Here is a 27,845-nt window from a genome sequence, read left to right as displayed (position 1 = left end):
TGGTTATACTCTGGGTTCGTTGCACGCGTCCGTGTAGCCTAACTTCAGGCTGCAGCTGAAAATTAGTGCTGTGCTTTTAAGCAAAACTATCACTGAGCTGTAGCCTATTTGGTACACTGCGACACTCATGGTGAAAACATATTTTCGTATTTTATTTTTTGTTTTATATTAAAAAAAAAGTGTAATTAAATTGATGGTATGAAATTGTTAATTTACGTGTGTCATAAATGGCTCAAATGAAGTGTTTATCTATCTATCTTAGTTGTATACATTTCATACTATTTAATTTTACATTATAGTAAAGGGACTTTCAAATATTTTTTTTTACAATAATGTAAAATTCATAAAAATGCGGTTCAACGTACTACGACCGTTCGGTGTAAAACGTACTAAATGAGTTTTTATATTGTGAATGGATGACAAAAAAAAAAAAAAAAAAAAAAAACTATTTTTAAAACCGTTTCTATGTTACAATGGTACATTGGAATTATGTATCTTTATATTTTTAAATATAAATCTAAATGAACCTCTGAATGGGAAGATACTGGAAGTCTCTATAAAGATGTATTTCAGCGCTCTAACTAAACAATCCCCTTTATATTTACACACTATTAACATAATAAACTAATGTCAAGTTATTTTTTTTTAATAACACCTCATTCTTATTTTTATTACACTCTCTTGCTGATTTGACACATTGCAGGGTTGGCAAATATTTTCGTTACTTGACATTTTATTAGTTTGCATGGCAGTTTTGACGATCACAACGGCACAGCGGTTTGTAACACCGCATAGATGCGGTCACAGTTCGAATATTAGTTTAGTCACTAATGACTTTTTCTTGTCTCGAGTCTGGGTGAGTTGTTCTCAAATACTCTTAATATTCTTTTATTTTCATAACAGAGTATACTCCGTATTTAGGTAGTTTAAGGATATATGAAAACAAGGGTACTCCTTTATTAAAAAAAAAAAAACCTTCATCAACATTTGGTGGGTATATCTGAGAGTCCCAACATCCGAGCCAACTTAGAAAAATTTATTTAACCCTTAAATACCTGAAGTTTCAAATTTGATACCGGGGTTTGCATTGTTTCATTGTTGAATAAATTTAAATATTTTGATTACCGTAATGCCTAAAGTATCAAAAATGATACCGAGTGTTTTTTTTTTTTTCAAAATAAATATACATAAATATGTTTTGATTTTTTTACTATTTTTTCCCATTAGTAAACACAGTAAAGGGTACACTTATATATTTTTTAATTTAAAAAATCAGGCTTCAAGGGTTAAACTAAAGAGAATCGAACTCGAGACCTCATTAAATTCTAAGCACTGCACCATTGAGTTCGTTATTAGGTTTAATTGTTAGTACATGTAGATTTCATTGATATTGTATATCAATAGGGTTTTATTATATTATCATATATATATTTGATTATAGATATGACCATATATATAAGATCGTAATTACATAGTAGAAAAAAGGAATCGTTTATCATTATCATGCCAGCCGGTTCACTGCTGAACATAAGGTTTTGCCAGTAGTTGCCACGCTTAGCTGGCGGATTGGCAAGCTCAGTTACAATTTGGAGATATTTTTAATGAGGGACGCTGCTGCCCATCCCTCAACTTCCTTTAGTCGCTTCTTACGACACCCACAGAAAAGGAACGGGTAGACTATTCTATGCCGGGACAACACGGCCTTCGTTTATATTATACAAGCGACACGTCCCGGCTTCGCACGAGTGTACATTATCGCATTAGAAATCTCTTAAATTATCAGTGTTTCTCTTCTATATTATGCATGTATTATATATACAAACGCCCCCCTTGAATCACTCTGATAAATAAAAAACCGCATCAAAATCCGTTGTGTAGTTTTAAAGATCTAAGCATACATAGGGACAGAGAGAGGGGAAGCGACTTTGTTTTATACTATGCAGTGATTTTCAATTAAATTTTATCAACTTTTTTACTACTAATGTAATGTTTTTAGATTAAAAATATATAGACTCATTTATATATATGGTCCTATAATATAATAGTGCATGTGGTGTTCGCGTATAAAAGATTTTTACATTAGGCAAAATTATTTTTTGTGTTATTAAGTTGCATGTAAAATGTAAAAGTTGTATGTGAACCTTATTAAATAAATAAATAAATAAAATATAAAATACATAATATGATAATATAATAAACGGCTATATGAATATATGTGTTTATATTCGATTTGCACAACCCTCTTTCACACCACAAAAAGTACAAAAGTCCTTCCTTAAGCTTACACACTACGCCTTTATTTGGCCTTAACCTCTGAACACTATCCAAACTTCGCCTTCTATATTTAAATATTATTTTTCTATCTTTATAAATGCACTTCTTGATAAATTATAGAAAATACGGCGGTAAGTAGAGAAAGTATGTAGTTAAAAACTGGCTGAAAATAATGTTTAGAGAAAAAAAAAACATAAATGCAGGTGAAGTCACAATAAAAATTGATTAAAGAAGTTTCAAAATTATCGGGGTGAACGCCACAAAAAAAGAAAAAAAAAAAAGTTTAAAAAAAAAAAAAAAAAGATAAAAATGTGATAAAAAAAATATGACAAGATTTGTATTTCGAAACGACAAGTTTAAAGGAAGGAGTTATGCTAAATCTTAACCCAGTGGTACTATAGGCGAAACTGAATGTAAAGTGAAAATAGGAGAATAATTTTATAACCTTTTATTGTGACGTAAGAGTTTTTTTTTTAATTTATTTCTTTACTAATTGCATCCTGGAGCTTTGCTCACATAAATTACATCAATTTGCTACACTGTGTATAATTTTGATATACTGGTTTGTCTGTATTTTAAATTTTATTCAAGTCTATTTTTAAACATGATTGAGGAACAAACATTTTATCATCTTTTAAAAATTGTGAGAATGTTCATCAATACATCACTGGATTCCAGGTTATTATATTTGTTTGTTGTATTTATATAATATGCCTTTATTATACATGGAAACATTATAAATGATATAGTTTTAACTTCGTTTCACCCAAGCATTTTTAAATGAAGAAAATTAAATAAGAAAATAGTACTAAAAGGTAGATAAGGAATTATGTTAAAAACAAATAACTATATGTATCGAATACTCGAAAATACTGAAACAATGATGGCATTGCTTATCTCACACTTGGACTTACTATATATTTCTTTGGTGTTGTGTCATAATGATTATCCATTGCTATTGGACGCTATAAGAATGGCGCACTATTCACCTACCAACGCTCTGCGTTTTGTGTTCGTAAAGCTTAAACGAATACTGAATCGATCAGCAATTTACAGATTATATAAAACATCGTCGCGGACACAAAACGCAAAGGGACTACTTAAAACAACTATAATTCTCAGTACTAATCTTACATTGCCATATATTTACATAACCCTATAGCTATTTACACAAATGGAATCATTGAGATCATTACAATATTACTTACAAAGTAAATGACGTCACGAGGTTAGCTATAGTAATTAAATAAAATAATACTTTAGAATAGACTGGTTTGGTACACGACGGGTACACTAACAGTACCATACATGAGGTAATTGTCTACCGCAATGGTATTCTGTAGTCTAATATTTTGGGACATATTTCTTTTTTACATAATGTATTGTCACATTGTGATTACAAAAAAAATATATACACGGTTTTCTATTGCACAGTGTCAACAAAAAAACAAGTAAAAATTTAAACGAAACAATTGCACTAATTATATTAAAAAAATAATAATTCTAAAGCGAATTCCGAATTTGAAATAACGATAAAACATAGTCATGTCACCTGTAAATGTGACACCTGTCAAATTCAAAAGTCAAACTTAACTTTTTTATTGGACATGTCGCATTGGAATAAAAATGAAATGCCATAATATGTCGGTGGACGAGTGGGCATTCAACCGAACCTCTCTTTGACGAGGAACATGAGCTTTTTCTTGCCCTTGTACTTGAGTTTGATCTCCTGCAACAGCGCCGCGAACTGGTGCGGACCGTCATGGGCGAGTGCGAACGTGTCACGTGCTTTGCCTGAAAAGCAATATAAAAATAGTATAAGTCAATAATACAATTAATACATGTATATCGTAGCTAGACATCAAGTTTACGTTTAACGAGTCAGATGAAAATCAGATTATTGGAGTTGTATTATAATTCTGTAAAACAAAATTAAAATTGAACTTTGATCGTAAATGTTTATTGTAACGCAATGAGAGGTGTCAAATAAAAAAAATTACTATTTCTTTGTATAATGCTGAATGTCCATTATACTAAGTCATAAAGAGAATAGAATTCATACACCAATTGTTTAATCGAACAGTAATAATAAGTGCTACGTAATCATTTTTATCGCCTTATTCTCAAACTAGAATTTCCTGTTTTATATGGGATCAGCAAATGTCTGAAAATCAGGATACTCAGACAAGGGATAATTACGACCCCCGTTACGCAAAGCAATGAAACCAAATAAAAACCTAGAATAAAATTATTTAACTATATATTATTTTTCAGAAAACGGAATGTCAAGATCGACTAATTTGCTAAATACAGAAAAACGATATACTGAAAGACTGGCTTGTCGAAAAGGTGTTGATGAATTCATAAAATATAAATAGTCCCTAATTTATTTATTCACAGGAAACCGAGGGCTACACTAGAGGGAATATTAATAATATAATTACAATTTGAAGTGGCATATTTATTAATGTTATAAATGAATATTACTGTTAATCATTTTTATTATTATATAGAAAATTAGCTGTATTCTAGAAATTAGAATAGAATACATTTTACAATGGCAACGGCATAACCAACTGAAACTGGACGTGTAATTTTGTAAATTATGAATAAATGATCTGTATCTGCGTATAGTTACCGAGAAAGTCGACGAAGTCCGCGTAGTGCCTGGGCGAGATGTGCGCGAGGCGCGCGTGCGTGGTGGAGGCGTAGGCCCGCAGCGCCGCCTCCAGCAGCGGCCGCAGCGGCGTCGGCGGCCGCGGCGGCGCCGGCCGCGCGCGCGAGCACCCCGCCGCCGCCACGCAGCACCGCCGCAGCACGTCCGACTGCACGCCACCAATCACAATCGTCACACTACTGTCGCTCGTCGCCCTCATTCGAAAGGCGGCATTACGTACCCAACAGCTAATACTCCCTTTTCCACAAACAATCACGCATTTATTGTACATCAAAATTATCTTCACCTACACATTTATGTTACTATGGCGAACCAAACAAATATATAATAAAAAAAAATAATGACACTATTAGCAATAATAACATTAGTGTGAGGAAGAAGTTTTGATCGATTACAATATGGCAGTTTATAAGTAAAATTGTCATTGTGTGTACCACAAATAAAAACTGCTTATAATTAAACCATAAACAAAACAGTTTGATGGAAAATTATGCAACCATGAAAATTTCCATTATCACAATAAATCAACTTATAAATAGTTAAAAACTGACCAGCACAGGGGCACACTGTACGTTCTTGACGAGGAGCGGTAACATCGCCTGCAGCTCGGCGCGACCCAGCGAGTGAGCCAGCGCAACCGCCCAGTGGATGTCTGCGATCGCAGGATGGCTGTCCTGAAATACAATAAACACAATCATTATAAAATTTCTTTTACATCTAGATTGATATGAAGATTTTTTTTTACAACACGGGCACGAACATGCGGCTCATTTGATGGTAAGTGACTACCGTCGCCCATGATCACCCACACCAACGGCAGGTATGCAGCCGACTTTTAAAAAAGGAATATGCTCGTTTCTTGAAGGTTATGATGTCGTATCGGTTCGGAAATACTGCTGCTGGAAGTTGATTTCAAAGAGTGGTTGTGCGTGGAAGAAAGTGCTATGAAAAACGCACGGTGGAAGACCGCCACTTGTCTTGATATACTGTTCTTGGTATTATCACTGTAAATTATACAATATTATAGCCATATATGTGATGTAGCGCGCGACGGCGAACAGCTGGCTGGGGGCGAACAGCTGGCTGGAGGCGAGCGTACCTGGTTGTAGTGCAGGTGCAGGTTGCGCATGGCGAGCGTGGCGAGGCGCATGGCGCGCGCCGGCTGGCCGCGCTGCTCCATGTAGCGCGCGACGGCGAACAGCTGGCTGGAGGCGAACAGCTGGCTGGAGGCGAGCGTACCTGGTTGTAGTGCAGGTGCAGGTTGCGCATGGCGAGCGTGGCGAGGCGCATGGCGCGCGCCGGCTGGCCGCGCTGCTCCATGTAGCGCGCGACGGCGAACAGCTGGCTGGAGGCGAACAGCTGGCTGGAGGCGAGCGTACCTGGTTGTAGTGCAGGTGCAGGTTGCGCATGGCGAGCGTGGCGAGGCGCATGGCGCGCGCCGGCTGGCCGCGCTGCTCCATGTAGCGCGCGACGGCGAACAGCTGGCTGGAGGCGAGCGCGCCGCGGGCCGCCGCGCCGCCCACGGCCGCGCACGCCGCCTCGAACGCGCCCGCCGAGCCCTCGCACACCGACAGCGCGCTCAGCGCACAGCCCGGCGGGTCCTGCGCAACGGACCATATTATAGGATTGTGTGAAAAGATGCTGCGTAAACACCCATATTTTGTGTACCGCCCGGGTATTATATAGAAGAACCCTAACTCGTTTATAAAATAACGACAAAAGTGCAAACACTGTATGCCTCTACTAGTACAGCTTCATTATGAGAAAAGAATAAAAGATGTAATCAGTTCAAGAAATGCATGTCACGACATAGTCCCATACAAAAACTGGCGAGCTACTTAATCTAAACATTAAACCCCTGTAAACTCTGAGTCAACATGAGATGTCGATCAATTCCTTTGAAGATGCTTACTTTAGCCGCGCACTGCAAGGCGAGCGTTCGTGCGCAGGCGCTGAGTTTCTCCTGCTGCTCGAAGGTGAGGCCGAGACGTAGTGCGGTAGCGTGCGACATGGCCGCTGCCGCCACCGGACCCGTCGCTTCCGTTGGTGTGAACAGCTCGTACCTGGGTAATGGAATAAGTACTATTTAAAATTGGAACAATGCTTATCGAAATAAATAGTTTAAGAAATGTTATAGTAAAGAAAAAAATATATTGCTTTTTTTCTCGTGTTCTTTTAATGTCAATTATTTATACATGAAATTCTTAACAAAAGAAGGTTTAAAGTGCTCTTTTAAAGCACGAAGCAAGTGACTTAAATTTTTGAATGATATAGTCAAAGTTAAAATGAGTAATCAATTCAGATCCTCTAGATAAGTGGCAAGTGAATTTATCAATGGAATTGTTATTGCTAGGGAGTCCATGAAATAAAATAAGATAGCAACGTTCGATATCTTACTACTATAGGGCTGAAGATATATCTAAAACAACATACATTTTTTTTTTAATTTAAAATAAAAATATATACATAACATATGTTTATAATAAGTTCAGAAGTTTAGATTGCGATTCATATTAGGGTAATTTATTAAACTATAAGTACTGTATTACAATGAAAAATAATTTTCTTCCTCAAAAATGCATTACAATTGTAATAAAATTGGCTTACCAGTTTTGCATGATAGACAGCAACGCGTCTAATCCTAGTTCTGTGGCGCAGGTGACCAGCCAACGGACCATTTCTCGTCGCCGCCAGTTTACAGAAGATAACGTCATCCGCAACACCTGCAATATTTGAATATTGTTAGTGAAATAGAATCTTAATCCTCGTAACGTAATGCGCACGTGCATAGATTTATTTTCAATTATCGTACTGCATTATTCATTGTAGGGCTAAACTTAATTTGTGTACTCAGTAATTATACCAGTTTAATAAATTACAGTCCACTCATTGCAAACCCTGATCGTATGGTCCTTCGAGCCGGATCTCAGGGAGTATATGGTCTTATAAGCCATCTAACTGTCTGCGGGGGAGGTCACGGGGCGCGAGTCCGCTCTTCAGCGTCCTGAGCCCCGTGACCTCCTCTGCAGATAATTAAATGGCTTGACCAGTAGGTGTATTATCAACTGGAGCAGATAATGCTGAATCCTAATGCACAATTTAGATCAAATGATGTGCGTTAGAGTCAATGGACATTTTTATAGTTTGTTGTTGCACAGCATAAGAAATTTATTGATAAAATCGTACGAGGTTACCGGTAATTTTTTTTAGAATTAATAAATAAATAAAATTTAAATTTAGAATGTGTTGTGACCTGATGGTATACTATCTTGAATTACGGATTGCAATTAGCCTGCACTGAAAGCTGTGTTTTTAACAGCACAAGAGGCAAACCAGCATGCGACTCGCTTGATAGTAAGTGACTATTGTGGCACTACATTATAAATTGGCCTTTTAAAAAGGAATATGCTCTTGGAGATTACGAACGTTAATTTCAAATTCTATCTTATTATATAGAATAATGATTCATCGTAGTGCAGAATTGTCGCAGCAGGACACGTGCATACTATTGAAACTTCTTTCCATGATTGACAATGAAACTTCTGGCCATAATGTAAATTTAAGTCTGGCCACATATATATGTTTTTGTTTCTATTCAAATGGTTGCCTCGTCTTGTATCTACACGTACTATATATATTATTGTTGTAAAGATTATTTTTCACTGTGACCCTGTACACATACCTGGAGGCCGAGCTCGAAGGCGGCGGCGAGCAGGTCGCGGTGGTGGTGCGGCGCGTCGGGCGGCGCGGCGTGGCGCAGCGCGTCCTGCGCCAGGCGGAACAGCTGCGCCGCCGAGCGCACGTGCCGCTGCGCCGCCGCCAGCGCCGCGCGCAGCCGCGCCGGGCTGCCGCGCGCCGCGCCTGCACACGCACACACGCACACCTCGCGTCACACGCGCTGCCCTCACACCTACCAGTCCCACTGATACCAATATACCCTGTCAGGTCCACCTACTCGTGGCCTCCCATGAAAAACATCGTGTTGAATTCCAGGTGTATTCACGATGGACTAACTGAACTGCCTTTTCAGTCTCATCTATCATCCCCTACAGGTGCCTCGTTAGCACATACAGTTAATGCAGGCGAAGTTATCATTTCATTATCGTCCATTAAAAAAAAAACAAGACATTGCGATGCACTCTAAGACACTATTGAGATTTATCTCTTCAAATTACAAATATTTAAAAAAAATTAAACATAAGTTCGTACCTAGTAGAGCGCTGGCGAGCGCAGCTTGCTGTTGCTCGGCGTGCTGCAGCGTATGCCAGGCGCCGGCACCAGCCACACCGGCCGCGCCGCCCGCTAGCGCACCGCCGCCCGCTAGCCCCGCGCCGTCCAGCGCGTACGCCTCCTCGACCATCGGCAATCTGTACCGTACACGCTACATTAATACCACCATACAACACAAGCAGAGTATTCTCAAATCAATAGCTAGTTCAATCATGACAAAAGACTTCAACAGCGAAATGTTTGGTAGACACATTTGATAGAAAATATTTTTCATTAGGAATTTTTTTTGCTTCATAGAGAAACAAATTGAATTATTATAAAATTTATGTGGAATTAATAATGATAAGAATAGACAGTAAATATTAGAATTAGATTTATCCAAATCGTTTCAGAATCAGTAACAAATACAGACGAATTGAGAAACTACACATTTTAAAAGTCGTGTAAAAAGGAGTTTAGAATCGACAAGCATACTAGTATATTGTAATACACATACAAAAAAAAAACACAAATGAGAACCGGAAACTTTATCACGGAAGTGGTTTAAAAATGAGATGAGTAAATAAAGGTTGTAATAATGTTGTACTGGCCTCATGGCGCGCAGGCCGACGCGGTAGGCCAGGTCGGGGTCGGTGGGCAGCAGCGCGAGGAAGAGGAAGCGCGCGAAGGTGTGCGCGGGCGCGGCGCGCGGGTGCACGCGCGCGCCCAGGCACGACGCCGGCCCGCCCGCCAGCAGCGCGCGCGCCACGCGCCCGCACACGCCGCCCGCCGCCTCGCCCTCCACGCGCTGCAGCTGCGCTATCAGCCGCTCCTCCTGCACCGCCCACCACACCGTCAGCCCCACCCGCCATCCAGCGGACACAGCCGAGGTGCGTCCACGGAACCCACGCTATTCCCATCTCTTACAAACCGTAACCCTTTCAGACCCAAGATTTTTTTCATTCAGATTAAATACATTTTCGTGTTTTGGAGCCGAGCCATCTTGCCGGCACGCACGAGACTACTGCACCACCTAACCGCTAAAATGATTTCTTATTGGCTGATTTAAAATTTCACTATCGTGTTACTTCGATATCGTCTTAGCTTCGTGCGTAAAAATGAATTGCGCGCGGTTTTAGAATTTTTTAAAGTTACAACTCACGCGTGTATCGTTCAGGTCTGAAAGGGATAACCAAACGAGTTTGTTTACACATTTTATGCACTAAGCTCTAACATCTTTACGGACTCCCGATATTTCAAAGCTATTACAAGTGCCCTTAGAAAGTGGATATTCAGATATGTTTGTAAATGTTTATAATTCACCATCATAATTGAGTCGTATAAAATCAAAGGCAGCTAAACGCCACAAAATCGATTTCATTTTCACTCTGTACTCAAATAGTTCTCTTAATTTAAAGTTCTATTAATTTCAATTCAAATTATTACTAATATTCAAATTTTTTTCAATCTAGTTTAAAATATAAAAGATCGATCCATATCCGCGACAAAATATTAGTTTTATGTAGTTTCCTGGATATTTCACAGACTTGAATTTAGCTGCCTTTGATTTTATCGGTCTCAATTATCAACTTTGGGTCATTAGAATATTTATTACAGTATAGTAATTAGGAGGTTACAAAGATATAATTATGGCTAATATCTCGTACATAAAGCGTGTAAAGCTGATTGCCTTATAATCCATTAATGTCAAGTTTATCTTATTTCTCCCATCAATGGCTAAAACATTTTATTCTTTCTTTATTCTTTATTGTACACAAAAGGTTATTGAAATGTAAAAACAAACATAACAGTGCACAAGGGCGAGCTTATCTCCAATAGAGATTTCTTCCAGTAAACCCAATATGAGAAAAGTGACTGTTCATTAGTAGTTACAGTTATTTCTTGCTTTATGTAACTTTGGCGTTTAATATATCCATTGCAACATTCTTAAATCCGATCAAAGACTTTTCATCAGCTACTTGTAACCAAAAACTCTCTTCCGTACAACAGAATAAAGCTTTTTCACAGATTCGTAATCTTACCCTATAATTAAAGGCACATTTTTACATCTACTATCTCGTATAACCGAAGATATTCACTAACCTGTTTGCAATACCGTTCCTGCGCGTAAAGTCCGCTAGGTAACATTCTCTGCACGCCGAGGCCCAACAACGCTGCCTCTAGAGCCAGTGCTAAGTAGGTTTCCTCTGGGTTTTTGCTGCCAGCCACTGGAACGTGTTGATACCTGAAAATATATAATATTATTTAATTACTTCGAAATAACCAAATCAAATATGATGCAGATAAACTGGGTAGTACAAATGTTTGACTTCTAATCTAAATGCCTGATGCATTAATATACCTAAACTTAGTAGAGTCACAAGTAACTTCTCAAGGATTCCCATGATTACAACTAACGATGCTTAGAGGAAAACCATGGGATTTTAGCCGATAAGATTTCTGCAGTATTCCTATTCATCTCCTTCAAGATAAATGAGACACCAAAATAGATTTCATCACGTAAAAAGGTCCGCTGATATTAAAATATGTGACTAAGGGGTGGCTTAATCACATCACAATTGTTATTTATGTCGTATAAGATGTTTGTCTATGATTTTGGACTTAGTGGCGTGCAAAAAGGTTACGCCACCAAATCTTGCATAATTTTTGGCAAAATTTTTAATTATAACAAAAAAAAAAACTTAAATACTTTCATTGACTACAGATTGTTCGGCTCTGTTAAAAACATACATTTATTAGTACGTATTCGTAGATATTATTTCATATTGCATACTTTTGGCTTGATACTTTGCTTTACTTCTTAATCCACATGTCACTAATAAGTCTAAAATTATGGGCTGGGTGATACTAAACGTAGCCAGTCCGTGTCGAGGTAGGGATGAGACAGGGGTTGGTTACCTGGGCGGCAGACCGGTGTTGGGCTCTTCGTCGAGGTAGGCGGTATGCAGGCGTGGAGAGGCGCGCTGGTCATCGGGCGCCAGGCACGCGTCCGCCAGGCACTCGTACACGCACCAGATCGCCTCCAGCGTCCACCCCGTCCAGCATCGGCTGTCTGCTCCGCGGAATAACAAGGACAGTGTTAAACGGAGGTCACTTGTATACATAGGCGACAGGCTACAGACTAAAGTGCAGTGTAGGAAGTAGACAACTTGCTACACTGTGGTTGTTTTATAGACAACTAGGTCTAATGTAAGCAGCAGAAGGTCGTCTACATTCCTTTGCGGGGACGCAAGGACGGGCTTAGTCCTTAGCGTCAATAGTTTAGGTCCGGCGGGCTGAGCCAGTACCTACTGTTGGAAATAGTACTGGCTAGTGAGAAAAGTGTGGGAATTAAATAAAAATAAGAAATAAAAGCGTCGCGAGTCGTGCTGGGCTGGCTGACCGTCGCCCTGCGTGGGGCTTGTTGTGCTTACGTCACAGCCGGGAGACGCGCATGAAGTGGTGCCAAGACCCTCAAGTGGGGGTAGTAGCCGTTGTCCGCCCGGCTGGAAAATCCTCTACGTTAGAGAGCAATGTAAGATATGTTGTCGCACCTCTGCCGATGCAGCGCTGCGAGTGCGAGAGCGCGCAGGTGGCGGCGGCGGGCGTGCACGTGCCGGCGTCCATGTGCGCGAGCACGAGCGCGAGGCGCGCACGCTCGCCGCACGCGCCGCAGCCGCCGCCGCACGCGCCGCCGCACGCGCCGCCGCACGCGCCGCTGCCCGACGCCTCGCCGCCGCCCGCCTCGTGCCACCGCTGCTGCGCCACCTCCTGCATCAGCACCGAGGGCATTACGAACCATCGCAGATAAGAGAGGAGACAAAGTCTAAGAAGGTAGAGCTCTAGGACAGGAGCTGAGATTCAGAAGGAACGTCGAAGTCCAAGAGAGACATCAAGGGTCACGTGTCAGTAAATGGTAACAAAAATTCGACTTTGGTCTTTTGGAGTGAACAACAAATCACAAGAAATCTTATCATCGTTAGAGGGCGCCGTTTTTAGGACTCGATGCTCCATCTGTATAATCTAATAATAGTAATCAATCTTGGAGTGTCGGCAGTCGCTAGCATATTAATGGTAGCGGGTTTTTTTTTATGGTTTGCGGTACAGTATTTAAGACATCCCGTCCTCGCTATTGGATACGGGTGATGGAATGCCTATACAAGACAAAAGGGTAAATGGTGGACGCAGTTTAGACGTAATATTTGAGGAGCATTAGGAAGGTACTACGGCCGGATACTGCAACAAAAGAGTATGTGTTCGGTCCCCGAACTGGCGACCTCTACTGTCTACCGGTCTCCAATTCGAGGGACGCCCCATCATTGGCCGTAATAAATGGTAGCGGGATTAAACAAGTGAATTATAATGTAGTAAGCAGTAAAGCAGCATGGTCCTACCTGTCGGTGGCGCATGGCGCGTGCGGCGGCGACGGCGAGGCGCAGCGCGGCGGGCGCGCGGCCCGTGGCCCGCAGCGCCTCGATGCGAGCGCCCACTACCGGCAGGTGCTCTGCGAACACCAGCGCCAGCATTACATTACAAAAATATGCAATGAATGGAGTGAGGATTATTAGTAATACCAGTTTACCAGGGGGAGACTTTGTACAAAAGTCGTTTGCTTGTTCACCTCTGTCCCATTCGTGTTTCTACCGTGATGCAGTTGTTTGCATGGTTGTATTTCGGTTTGAAGGATGGGATATGGCAGTGAATTTACGGCGTACAGAGGAATAACACCCGATTCTTTAGGCAATGGCAACGCATGGGGGGTATCATGGGCGAAACAATATACTCTGTTATGTCCATGGTACTGCTCGTGTCTATAGGCGACGGTTACCACTTATCATCAGGTAGGCCGCAAAAATTGCCAAATTTTGTGGCATTGGGGCATATGGGCATTTTTTAAAGTTTTGAAATATTTTTTATGTATATCACTAATTATTTATATTTAAACCATGAAATAAATGAATAAATCTAACGTGGCAAGGCATATTCAGTTTAAAATTGGTATGTTCTAGTACCGGAGAGTTCTTCCTACATTTTTTCTACAGGTTCCGATTTTGTGATGTAAATACAAACCATGCCATAGAGGTTGTCCGAGGTCATTGAACTTGGGGTAGGGCTGTGGAGCGGCGGCGGAGGCGCCTGCCTTCTCCGAGGGCTTCTCAGGGTCGCAGTATTCATCGCTGCCCAGAATGTTTTTTAGGTGGTCATTCTCCCAGGATATGTCAACCGCATCCAATGCTCTGTGGGCAATGATTTTAGAAATGAGACGATAGAAAGCATATCGCTAAAAGCGATCTCTTCCAAGCAACGTTTGTATGGAGAGGAGTAGTTATAAACAGTTTGACACTTCTACCACGAACTTCTACTTCTACCTGATGAAAAATGGCAACCGTCGCCTATAGACGTGAATAGTACATGGAATCACAATATTTTATGTTGCCAGTAGTTGCCACGCTTAGTAGGCGTATTGGCAACCGCCTGACGACTTTAAAGATGTTTTAAAAGGGCCTCTGCTGTCCATTCCTCGCCGTCCCTTAGTCGTCTTTCACAATAATTACGGGAACAGAAGGGGTGGTGTATCCTATACCGGGATAACACGAACATACAGATTAATAATGCAAAATTCTTCGTTTTTTTTTAATAAATTATTGATCCTGTTACTGTGAAACGCAACAGTAAAATAAACAACCAATCAGAAACATTTGAAATAATACTTACTTATGGAAAACAGTGCGCGGCGCGCTTTGCGGCGCGGCCCGTTGGTTGTGTAACCGGAGTCTCTTGCTAGCTCTCCTGTATTCACGTTCGTAACTGAAATAAAAACGGTATGTGACGGTTTTTTTTTATACCACTGAGGTGGCAAACAAGCATACGGCCCACCTGATGGTAAGTGGTTACCGTAGCCTATGAACACCTGCAATACCAGAGGTATAAACGTGCGTTGCCGACCCTGAAGAAACCTCTTTACCCCCCTTTTGAAGAACCCCATGCTGTAGTCTCTTGGGAAAATCTCGGCATTTTATCGATCGTCAAAATATCGTCTATTTATTTATTTATATATATACAATGGAATGGTAACTCCCGCTTGGGTTAACAGTTATTACGCTGGCGGGGCACTAGTGAGGGATGACAGGTGAGGCTAAAAGGCAGATCAGTCAGTCCATCGTGATAAATACACCGGGAATTTAGCACGATGGTTTCTAAGGGGACCACTTGGAGGTCGAACTGACAGGATATATTGCTAGCATTGGGACTGGAGTCCGCATTACTAACAATTCCTTCCTCCCTGTACATATTAGTTGGGTGAAACGATAGAATGAATATGTAATTAAAACTTACTTATTAGGTCTAGAATCTTCATCGGAACTTTCCGAATGGGAATGCATCTCTCTTCTTTGTCTCTCTCTATGTCTTTCTCTGTAACAATATGTAATTTACTATATTATTATCATACCAGCTATTATATCTGTCCACTGCTAAACATAGGTCTTCCTCTACTTGTTGCCAGTAGTTGCCACATTTGGCAAGCGGATTTGCAACCGCAGTTAGGGATTAATGATGTTTTAAGAGGGACGCTTCTGCCTATCCCTCGTCCATTCAGTTCCCTTAGTCGCCTCTTACGACAGCCACGGGAAAGAAAGGCGTGGCCTATTCTATGCCGGGACCACACGGCATAATATTTGTATTCTCGAATATAAACTACTTAATACAAAAAAAAGAGCGATTCATTCAATCGCTACAAAATATGGGACAACGCCTATAGCCATGAAAAACATTACTCGTATGGACATCACAGTATAAACTGTGACAGATGGGCGTTACAGTGTACCCTTTACACACTGCTATTTATATGTACCATGTAATTTTAGACATAGTACATTTAAATAAATAGACATTACATTAACAAAGATTTAAAAGAGTAAATGTTGAGTTTTTTGCGGGCTCTTCTCAACAGATAACATATGTATATATATATATATATATATTTAAAAGTAAGTATAGACAGTGATCTTGAGATGGATTCTTGGGATCCTTGCAATGCGACCTCATGGTCATCTTAAAACACTAGCATGACCTCAGAATAGAAAAAAAATTGTTCTATAGGTTGTATGTGTGGACTGTGGTCCGAGATATGGAAGCCAGTGGTCTTACCACGAAAAATATTGAAGCCCAAGCAAAGTGAAAGAAATTAAGACAGAACAGACAATTTTAAAAGCTGAGATTAATAACGCCTGATAGATAATGCTTACCTGTCTCTCTCCTCTCTCTCCCGCAGTCTCTCCCGGTCTCTCTCCTCTCTGTCTCGGTGACGTTCTCTGTCCCGGTCCCTGTGGTCCCTGTCGCGATCTCTCTCATTTCTTTCTCTTTCTCTTGCATACTGGAAAAGCAGGAGAAATCGTAAAGATTACAAATTATATGTCAATAAAATATGTCTATACCAAGTTGAAACTCAGTGACAGTACTTTTGACCCCGAAATAAACTTATGCAGGAACATAAGTATTTATCTATTAAATAAAAAAATAATGTAGACAATATAACATTTTTATTTATTGTTAGTCGCAAATACATTATTTGACAATACTCAGAAAAATATGGCATTTTTTTTAACGTTTATCAGGTATTACAGAAAGAAATAAATATAGAAAAAACAAAGTCGGTCGGGTTACCACTCGAGACTGGCCGTACTGCCTTTTTAGTTTATGTGTTCATAATTGTAAATAATATTTTTAAATAATAGCAAATAAGGTCTCTAGTTGGAAAAATTCAAAAAAAAAATGGGGAAAGTCTATGTTTAGCAATGGATAGTTAATAGCTAATATAATAATAAAAATAATAATAAAGTTTTTTTGAATTTATCAAAGAAACATTGTCCAATTAAAATTACAAACTAAAATATGTGTTACTATTGAACATCAGTGGACTGTCTTACTCGTAATATAGCAAAAGAAAACCTCTTACCAATGGGAAAGACCTATAATCCGGATCCTCAGTGGGGCACACTTCCACTGCAGACCACTTTTCTAATAGATTCCTCCACTGCATCCTATTATTCTTATTGCTTCCAGGGTCCAAGACTATGCTGACCCATAAAGCGCCGAGCTGTTCCCACAGTTGCCTGCATTTTTCCGTCATTGGAGTGTTTTGGTTTCTCCACAACAGGAGCCGAGGGTCTGATAGGAACTGCTCCGTCATCAACATAAGCATCCTGGGACCATTCGAGTCTTGCGCTCTGAGCATTTCTCTAACCTGAAAATATAAAAGTTAATTCATAATGAGTAATTCATTTTTATGGCATTTGCAATGGCAATCTGATCGCTGATCTAATGGAAAATGGAAACTAGCTTAGCCATAAACATGGGTTTTATAGAATAAAAGTTGCTCATTCCTGAGAACTATGCTGTTGTCTCTGTGAAATTTATTATCATATTACGTCCTTCAAACCGGATCACTGCCATAAGTACAGGTGCTCAGCTGCGAAAATACGAGTGAGCTAGATGTATCAAGAAGACAACTTTTGTACAGTCTCCCAACGGCAAAAATAAATATTCACCTGAATGCCAGAAGGAGACTTTGTACAAAAGTCGTTTGCTTGGATACCTCTGTCCCATTTGTGTTTCAACCGCAAAGCAGTTGTGTTTGCATGACTGTGTTTCAGTTTGAAGGGTGGGATATGGCGTTAATTTACAGGGTACAGAGGAATAACACCTGAGTCCTCAGGAATGGCAACGCATGGGGGATATCATGGGTGGAATAGTATACTCTGTTATGGCCATGGTACTGCTCATGTCTATAGGCGACGGTTACCACTTTCTATCTGGTGGGCCTTCAGAAAAGTAAAAATCTTCACACGCTCGCATTAATACCGATCCCTGGGGACTATTGACTTCTCCTTCATATAGGACACAGTCTATCTGATTAAGTATCAACAGATAAATATTATTTACCTTTGAAAATAGTGAATTAAGTTGCTTATTGGCATTATAATATGTTCCCTGTAGTAAGTAGGCACGGACTTGTTCGCAGACCTGTAAACAAAATGTGAATAGATTACTCTCACGGTCGCCACTCTCAACTTACTCGTTTAAAATGTAATGACTTAATAATTGTCAATCTAATTATACACTGGTACATAATGAAGATAGATATATTTGGCTTTCCCCATCAGCCGTTAACTGTCCATTGCTCAACACAGACCCCTGGGGGGAAAGGGATTCTTAGCAATGGAGTTTGAGAGCCCCATTGTTAGCAGTATACCCTATCGTGTCGACCTCCACGTGGTTCCCCATGGAAACCATCATGAACAATTCTTGTTGAATTCGTCACGATGGGCTAACTGACCTGTTTCATCCTCACCTATCATCCTTCATTGGTGCTCCGCCGGTGTATACCGATAGCGCGGGTAGGGTTATCATTCCATTATTAGCCATAAAAAAAAACCTATATATTTTGTCGATAGTTGCCATGCTCGGCAGTTAAGTTGGCAACAGTTAGGCTTTTGTGACATATTAAGAGATATGCTGCTGCCCGTCCTTCGGTCATTAAGTTCCTTTAATCGCCTCTTGCGACACCCACGAAAAAGGAAGGTATGGCCCATTCTATGCTGGGACCACACGGCATCCACGGGAATATGTATGTACTTTTATGGCAGAATGTGAGTGAAGATCATACGTTTCTTATTTTTTTTTTAATAGGTGGAAATGGAATGGTAACCCCCGCCTGCGCTATCGGTATGCGCTGGCGGGGCACCAGTGATAGATGATACATGAAAATGAAGGCAGGTCAGTTAGCCAATCGTAAAGAATTCATAAAGGATTAACCCTAACGGTTTCCAGGAGGAACCGCGTGGAGGTCGACCTAATAGGGTGTATTGTTAGCAATGGGCTGTTAGAACACATTACTAACAATCCCTTTCCCCTAACGTTTCTTATTATTGACTAGTTAATACCCATATCTTCGTTCTCCCGACCGGGGTATGTAGTTTGATTCTATTTATGTATGTTTATTGACTAGGTTAAAAAATAGCGTAAATCCTATATCATCCCATAGAAATATAGGTAACCAAGGGGTCTAGCTGGAAATGAAATTGCGAAATTTCGAAATCAATTTCGAATTTTCGTTCAATTCGAAATCGGCCCAGTAAATTAAGGTTAAAATTTTGTTGGTCATAAATCCTACCATAAAAGTCCAAAGGAACGAAATTTAAAAATTTTCAAACGGTATGTATTATGTAATTTTTATATCGTATTTGTGTTTCGTTCGGTCCCGAAATTTCGGTAAACTTTTCATGGTAGACCCTCAGATTTTATGATGGCTAGTTGAGCCACAGAATATTGGTAGTTCAGTTTCAAATTTACTTTCACGTTTAAAGTAAGTTTACGTATAGACAATTTTTTCTTCTTGGAAACTATCATGGTTCAATCCTTATGTATTTGTCACGATAGGTCAACGGTGATTTAACTGTTATCCCTGGTTATTTGCAACTCAAAAAAGGCAAATTTAGTACAATACACCAATGATTTTGGAATCTTTATCATACCTGCTGTTCATCTAAATGCCAGGCGTGGTGCGCGTCTGGAGGCGGCCCAGCGGTGGGATCGGGCGCCCCGCAGATCCTGTTTATCGCTGACCTGGCCTGCAAAACTTCGTCAGCTAACCGCTGCGCGGTCGGCAGCACCTCTGTATGGTGTTCCGCTATGAGGTACTGCACGAACTTCTGCAGTTGCTGTCTGTCCATTTGCAGTAATGTTTCTGAAAATTAATATTAGTAAAAAATAAAATAAACGGTCAAATGCGAGTTTATTTTTTAATTGATGATAAGGGAATGATCAGCATGCCGGCGCTATAGGTATAGACCGTAACTGATGATAGATGATGATGAAAAGGCAGGCCAGTTAGCCCATCGTGCTGAATAGACCTGAAATTCAGCACGATGGTTTCCAGAAGGGACCACGTGGTCGACTTGGTCGGGTACATTGCTAGCAATGGCGTCCTTAATCTCTATTACTAATTATCCCTTCCTCCCCGATTAAGTGCAAATCGGTGTCATATACTGCGCGGCCCGTATAGATATAATTTGTCAATAGGTTTTGGTTTCCTTTAAATCAAAATTGGGAATAACGTTCAGAAACTCAGAAGTATGTATTTTTAAATTTGAATTTAATTTATGGGTATATTAAAGTTTTTTCAAAGTTGGCAACGTGCAGATGACACCCTTAATGTTGTCTACATCCATAGGCTAAAGTGGTCGTTTACCAACAGACGAGCTGTATGCTTGTTTGCCACCAAAATATAAAGTATAAAGAAAATGAAAAAAAAAAAAAAACCAATATCCAAATAAATGTGCATTTGATTGAAAACAGTAATCGTTATTTACAGACATAAATACCTATGACGATTCCCATGAGTTGCTATTTGTATAGTATTTATATAGCTTACTATGGTATGCAGGTTTTAGTGGATGTAAAGTCCAAAGGCACTTAGTAACATTAATTAATTTATTTAAACTATATATAAAGTGACGACGTGTTTATACGTGTTGAGTGGCGGGTGCGAGACAGCTCGAACGAACGAGTCAGAGTGAATGATTACTAAACGCTATTCTTGAAAATTGAAGCATTAAATTACCTGATATAGGCACACGGAGTCTGACGGAGTCTGCATTTCTGATGCGATAAAGCGCAAGCGCAACAACGTGCTGACACCAAAATATGTCTCGTGCTTCGCAGCTGCATGTCACGCCTGTTATTTTGCATCTGTGGATATCACATGAGACGTACAGATTAATTATAATTACGTTTTGTAACTTCGTTTAGAAAAACGACTGCTTCGAACGTCACATAAATAGAATATAATCCGAATGACAAAGACAATGGGCCTTAACATATGTAGCTGTAATAATTTTTATACAAATTAGGCTATAATAATTTAAAAAATAAAATAAAAAAATGCTGATATCTCATTATTTTCGCCATAATACCACACACATAGGCAAACAATGGTCCAAACGGTGGTTCTCGTTTAGTATTATCAATAAAGTCATCCACGAAATTAGTTTCAGAAGTTTTCTATTAGTAAAAACGTTAAAATCTCACTGTGGACATAAAGCAAATGAGACAATCGCCTCTATTATGTTGCTGACAAAGTTTCCTACAGAACAAAGGTATTATTCTGGTGCGTTGCCCTTCGCGACAATAAAAAGGGTCCTTTTACTGATTTCAGCCTGACAATAGGTAATGTCTTTGTGACCTTTTTTTAATTCAATGCTTCTTTTTTTTTAGGAAAAGAAAGTGTGATTTGTGGTACGCGCCGACTACTGATTTCTTGCGTTGTCAATGTTTAATAAAAAATATTGTTTCTGTTTTTATACGACTTAGAATGGCAAACAAGCTGACGGCCTATCTGATGGAAAGTGGTAACCGTCGCCTATATACATGAGCAGTGCCATGGATATAACAGAGTATACTGTTTCGCCCATGATACCCCCCATGCATTGCCATTCCTGAGGACTCACGTGTTATTCCTCTGTACGCAGTAAATTCACGCTATGTGGGATATAGCCTTCAAACCGAAACACATCCATGCAAACACAACTGCTTCATGGTTGAAACACAAATGGGACAGAGGTACCCAAGAAATCGAATTTTGTACAAAGTCTCCCTCTGGTATGTATGTATGTTGTTTCTATGTTGCTATACTTGTCCAATGTTACTGTGCTTTGTTGTTTTAGCATAAATGAATTTTATCTAACTGAATGGTTTGTTAACATGAAATGTATTATTCTCCTTGCATAAATACGGGCAATTCTACCAACATTTTGTATGTGTTTTTTTACATATTGTTCCAAATCATCTTATAATAAGTCCTAAACGCTCCTGTCAAGTTCAGTCCAGGATTCTCGACCTACCTTTGTGTAGAACACATTTTATGGGCAACTCTTTCTCGTATCGAGCCGCCCAATTATGGAACAAACTCCCTTTCCACATACAAGAGAGCTCTTCAATTACCTCTTTCAAGAAAAGGTTGAAATTACATTTTCTTTCGTCTGAGTCATAATCTTAATTTTTAATTTTTATAATTGAACTGTCAAATCTTAAAATCATTGAACTAAATTTCTATTGTAGATAGTACCTATATTCATTTATTTTAACATCTATTGTATAAGTAGGTAGGTATTATATTTATTTATAGTATATGTATTTATGTAATATTTTATTATGTATCTTAATATTTTATTTAACTGTATATTTGTTTATGTTCTAAATAGTTGTAACACTTCAGCTACCTGCTAACAACATGCTTCCTAACTGCATTGGGTTGACTGGAAGAGATCTCTGTCAGAGATAAGTCCACCCTTGCTCACAATATTTATAAATACATTAACAATGTAATTTACAAATGTAATAAAGAATATAATAAGTATGGGTAATATCGGTCCCGCACCTATATCTATATATTGGGTTCTTTTGGACAATGATTGTGGAGAAAAATGTTATCACACATTTTAATATCGCGCAGCGCATACCACACGGATATATTTATTTCGATTGAGTTCTTCACTTGGATGTTATATATTGGATAACCGATATTTTATATAACCGTTGCTGAGCCAATATATAAATATTATAATTATATATAGATATTGCCATATATTACCCAACTCTAATAAGCAGTCGCTACCGCATCCAAGAAAGTGTAAAATTTCAAGTTCAAGCCTTATCCTACCAGGGTTAAGGTCTGATAATTTTTTTTATACAACTTAGAATGGCAAACAAGCTGACGGCCCACCTGATGGAAAGTGGTAACCGTCGCCTAGACATGAGCTGTACCATGGACATAACAGAGTATACTGTTTTGCCAATGATATCCTCCATGCGTTGCCATTCCTGAGGACTGACAGACTTCGTTTTTCAACCGTGAAGCAGTTGTGTTTGCATGGCTGTGCTTCGGTTTGAAGGGTGGGATATGGCGTGAATTTACTGCGTACAGAGGAATAACACCTGAGTCCTCAGGAATGGCAACGCATGATAAAAATGTAAAGACAATATGTTTTAAAATCCATTTGCTGCAAATCGTAAACATCTACAAACGTTTGGTAAATGCTAAACCATTTACAAACGTGTGGATTGGATGCATCCCAAGCGTTTGATAAACTTCCAGATTTGTTCTCAAAGACCGTTTGGCAAAAGCGCAAGTCACCATTATGTTTATGTAAGACAGATGCACCCTGCAGTTGAATTCGCATGAAAATAATAACCGAATAGCCAATTACAATATAATAATGGATTTAAAATGCTGATAATTCTGCACCGATATTGTTGTTCTTCAGAAACTTTTCCAGAATCTCGTAGTGAAAACTTATCATCATGATAGTCGTTAACTGTCCACTGCTGGACATCCACCATAAAGGGGGGTTTGTCAGTAGTTGCCCTATTTGGCAGGTGGGTTGGCAAAAGCAATTAGCGTTTGTTGATTTATTAGGTGATCATGCGAAAAAGTTATATCTCTGATGCACCACATCGAGGTAGTGCCAACAGTATATTAAATGTCATTGAGTATCAATGTCAAGTAAAGTAAGAAAGGAATCTTACTTTACTTGACATTGATACTCAATGTATTTATTAACAACCACATGGGTTTTGTCTGATACAAATTATTATTATTCTGAAAGACTATTGTTTCTATTATTGGAAGAATTTTTAGAAGCCTTCAATGATTCTACAAAAGCCCAACAAAATTATACTAATTTTGCTTCTCTTATCTGATGATTAGAATTTATTATTTACCTGTCAAATGAAACTGTTACTCTGTATAGTCTTTCTGGCTCTGAGCACGGCGGGACTGTGGCCGGGGCGCGAACAACACCGCTTAAGTGGAAACCTGGAATGAAGACATTTCACATGGTTAGTATACTTCATACTTCATTTGTCATACGCTTTACATTGGAGATAGGTGTGATTTTTCTAGAACTTTTAATGATAAACAATCTAATGTCCACTTGATGGAAACTGGAAACTATCACTTGTGAATGGGAACAGTACCAGAAACATCACAAAATACACTGTGACGGGCATAGTATCGTAGTTCTCAAATTACTTGGTCATTATCATTGTATCAGTCATTATCTATACAAAAAATTGCTGAAAATATACCTCCCCCTCAGGTCAGGGTTTCTCAAACCTATTTTGTCTACTGCCCACTTTGAGAATAAATTATTTTTAGCGCCCCCATTTTTTCCACCTACTTAAAAACTACTATTACTTCAAGATCAACAAATCACCCCCCAAGCCTCTAAACAACGCCTCCATTTTTTTTTCTGGGTCTCTTACCGCCCTTTAAGCCTGCAACGCCCACAAGGAGGCGTTATCGCCCACTTTGGGAAAGGATGCCCTAAACTGTCATAAGGAACGGTCCTGAGCCACCTGCATACACTGACTCTCCGCAATACATTTAGATCGTCATTCCATCTAGTATCTAGTGTCGTTTTATGCTGCGTTTGCTAGTACGTGATGGCCACTCACAGGGTACTCAAATTGTCTGGCAGTCTAGGTTATAATTAAATCAGAGATAGATTGCACATATCACATCGATAGGTCACAGTGACTGTTTGCAATCAGACGAGTGGATTGGTGCTTTTGTAAATAATACTGTAGTAGATAACAGAAGACTATATGTAGAAAAGGCAGGGGAAACTAAAAAAAATTCGGAGGGTCTAAATGCAACGGAAAATAAATATCTTCCAGAAAAGATAAATAATATAAGAACATTAATATTTATAGTCCACTTGCCACTGTATTTGTTCAGGATAGTGTGGTTACATGTCGTGCTATAGTATAAAAAAATTTGATACAAACTATCTGATTCAGTTTCATTTACGTCAAGAACCGTATTGTACACCTATTGTCTTAATTTTAGCCAACATTCTTTCCGCACGCTCGAACCAATTACATAGCCAAAACCTTGATCATAATGTTTACTTGATAATTCGTGCAAACGTAACGGTACAGTAAGCAAAGATTGACCCTATAGTAAATATTTCGTCAACCTGTGTTGAGTGTTCGATAGTTCTTGATCAATGATGCAATGATTTCACGCAGCCCATAGAAATGATTTCACTTTTCGGCGTATTAGCTGACTGTTCAAGGTAACAATTTTTTATCGTATGACCACAATGGTTAAAGTTAGCTTAAATGTTTTGTAACCGAGTAAATGCCCTTTTATTGATTTTTTTAAGTAATTTCAGTAAATAAAACAAAATAGAATACGAATGTTATGACATTCTATCAACAAACAACGAGTTATGGAAGAAAGATAAGTGTAGGAACTCCATTCGAAGTAGTAACCTCAAAGCAGCAAGTTAATGCTATGGATATAGACTGAAAAACGTAATATCTCTCCTTGATCTATGTAGGTAACGGAAAACAATTCCTTGTTGTAGTCTACGAGAAATACTTTTGAAATAAGAAACAAAAACTTAAGATAATTCAGATGATGTAATTTATTATTTAGTTGTGCATAGAGGAAAGATAAAGGGAATAGGAAAGATAAAAAGAAAGGAACATGTTCCTAATACCCTTTGTTGTGCATTCCAGTTGGTCCATAGACAACTAAACTGTCGTACACAATTAATGATTGAGATGATGATGACACTATTGTTTATGATCATTGTATTGATATAATTATTGACGAGTTTAAACAAACAGTCTCTACAAATAATGATTGTGTTTCGTTTTATAGTAATGAAATTACAGAGTACGAAGGCAGGATATTATCCTGAGGAATGGTAATCTATGAATGGTGCCGAATATTATGAACGGCAAACGTACCTTTACCTGGTACCCTTTTTTTACAGGTGTTCGTGAAGCTGTTCCTGTCTAACTATAGGCGACACAGTAACCAATTTCCATCAGTGAAATCACAGGTTACAGAGGCATAACCCTATAGTCATTAGGAATGGCAACACATGGGGTGGTATTATGGGCGAATCTAAACTCTGTTATAATAATAATAATAATAAATCTCTTTATTTTCAGGTATATACCCATAGTTAACATTTTTATATTATTAATTAAATAAATTGTTATTATTATTTTTAAAATATACATCAATTATAAAATACCAATTTAAATTATTTCGTTATAAAATCTCTTGTCGTCAGGTATGCTGTGAGAAATACAGTCTTTACAATATTATTACTTGTTGTCATTAATCTGTCATGAAATTTTGCCTTATAATTACGTAAAATAGCATAAAAATCATTAACCCTGTTCTCTGCAAACATGCCAGACGCACTACACCGCCATGGCAAGTTGAGCATCGCTCGGAATGCGTTATTGTATTGCACACGCAGTGTGTTATAAGCCCTTTTCGTATAACTATACCATAACTGGCTGGTGTAGAAAGCCTGACAATAAGACTTAAACAATGTCAATTTGACTAGCTTCGAACAGTGGTTAAATCGTCTAGCCAGCATATTGCTTCTACATGCAATGTTACGCCTTTGTCTCTCCAGATCGCTATCATCTTTCAGATCTTCTGTCAACATATGTCCAAGATATTTAAATTTATTAACTATTTTTAAAGTATTCCCACATAAATTAATTTTTGGCAAAATTTCAGGTCCCTTTCCATATTTAAAAATAATAATTTCCGATTTATTGACATTATATGTTAAATGATGTATCTTTGCATATTGTTCACATATTTCAATTAGTTTTCTAAGACCATTGGCTGAAGGACTCAGCAAGACCATGTCGTCCGCATAACTGATATTATTTAGGCTTACACCACCGATATGGCAGCCAACTCTAGTCCCACTGAGTCGGCCAATCAAATCATTGATATATAAATTAAACAGAACAGGTGAGGTCAGCCCACCTTGTCTAACTCCACATGTAAGTTTGTAGCTCTCCGACAACACGTTACCCCATCTAATTTGATTTAACTGGTTTTCGTACCAAAATTCCAGTATATTTATGTCCATAGCACTGTTCATGTCTGTAGGCGACGATTACCACTTTCAGGTGGGCTATCAAAAAAGGTGGACCGTCATTTGTATAAAAAAGAGATAAAGGAAAACACTTCTATTTTTGCGAATAGACGAAACGGGCTCTATGATCCTTTCCATGAATATTTTGCTCAGTTAATACTAAACTATCTAGACTTGGTCCACGATATCAGACCAATAGCATTTCTAAATTATGGACAAAAATTAGTTTTGTTAATGGTCATTATCAAAAATTTAATTCAAAACCACACTTCTACAAAGTAACGTCCTTTTCCCGAAGGTAGTAGTGTTTATCTGAAATTTTAACCAATCAAGTAAACTGTACAGTTATGTTTTTCATAAAACTTTAATAGCGTGAAACCAATTAATATTTGTAAATAGTGAACTAGAATAACGGCAGTTTACGAAATAACACGCCAAGTGTATTTGGCTGCTCTTAAACATCCGCAAAGCGTGCTAATATTATTTTAAGGAGCAAACGCAATGGACTACAGTAGCAAGACCTAGTTAAAATTTTAAACTGTACTCATCGATGCAATGAAACTGAATATCGTTTGTTTGAGACGTTACCTTATTTTATAATACAGGAGGCAAATGAGCATATGGTTCACCTGATGGTAAATTACTATCACCGCCTATGAGCACTCGCAATACCGGAGGAATTGCAGGTGTGCTTCTAGCTT

At 38.8% G+C, this 27,845-nt stretch overlaps 1 protein-coding gene across 2 annotated transcripts in view; it reads right to left on the bottom strand.

Annotated features, from left to right (window-relative positions):
• Positions 1 to 3,732: 3,732 nt before the first annotated feature.
• Positions 3,733 to 27,845, bottom strand: part of LOC113514170 (zinc finger SWIM domain-containing protein 4-like) — a 93,583-nt gene continuing 69,470 nt past the window's right edge. Inside the window, exons 2-23 of one of the 2 annotated variants that reach the window (XM_052899733.1) lie at positions 23,942 to 24,035; positions 20,784 to 20,911; positions 19,696 to 19,907; positions 18,104 to 18,184; positions 17,118 to 17,405; positions 16,408 to 16,535; positions 15,497 to 15,574; positions 14,876 to 14,968; positions 14,231 to 14,397; positions 13,555 to 13,664; positions 12,715 to 12,931; positions 12,080 to 12,233; positions 11,264 to 11,405; positions 9,770 to 9,995; positions 9,161 to 9,316; positions 8,634 to 8,812; positions 7,559 to 7,674; positions 6,864 to 7,014; positions 6,331 to 6,552; positions 5,503 to 5,625; positions 4,913 to 5,099; positions 3,733 to 4,068 (exon numbers count right to left, since the gene is read on the bottom strand). In XM_052899733.1, coding sequence (XP_052755693.1) covers positions 3,938 to 4,068; positions 4,913 to 5,099; positions 5,503 to 5,625; positions 6,331 to 6,552; positions 6,864 to 7,014; positions 7,559 to 7,674; positions 8,634 to 8,812; positions 9,161 to 9,316; positions 9,770 to 9,995; positions 11,264 to 11,405; positions 12,080 to 12,233; positions 12,715 to 12,931; positions 13,555 to 13,664; positions 14,231 to 14,397; positions 14,876 to 14,968; positions 15,497 to 15,574; positions 16,408 to 16,535; positions 17,118 to 17,405; positions 18,104 to 18,184; positions 19,696 to 19,907; positions 20,784 to 20,911; positions 23,942 to 24,035 — 3,383 coding nt within the window. In that variant the 3' untranslated portion in view covers positions 3,733 to 3,937. Of the gene's footprint in view, positions 4,069 to 4,912; positions 5,100 to 5,502; positions 5,626 to 6,050; positions 6,553 to 6,863; positions 7,015 to 7,558; positions 7,675 to 8,633; positions 8,813 to 9,160; positions 9,317 to 9,769; positions 9,996 to 11,263; positions 11,406 to 12,079; positions 12,234 to 12,714; positions 12,932 to 13,554; positions 13,665 to 14,230; positions 14,398 to 14,875; positions 14,969 to 15,496; positions 15,575 to 16,407; positions 16,536 to 17,117; positions 17,406 to 18,103; positions 18,185 to 19,695; positions 19,908 to 20,783; positions 20,912 to 23,941; positions 24,036 to 27,845 lie in introns of both variants that reach the window. The other variant, XM_052899732.1, reaches the window with a different exon arrangement.

The sequence above is a fragment of the Galleria mellonella genome, unplaced genomic scaffold (assembly GCF_026898425.1).
Source record: "Galleria mellonella isolate WM207_F2 unplaced genomic scaffold, CSIRO_AGI_GalMel_v1 utg63, whole genome shotgun sequence".
Classification (NCBI taxonomy): Eukaryota; Metazoa; Arthropoda; class Insecta; order Lepidoptera; family Pyralidae; genus Galleria; species Galleria mellonella.
The sequence above is the reverse complement of the archived record's forward strand: the minus strand, read 5'-3'. Positions and strand labels throughout refer to the sequence as shown.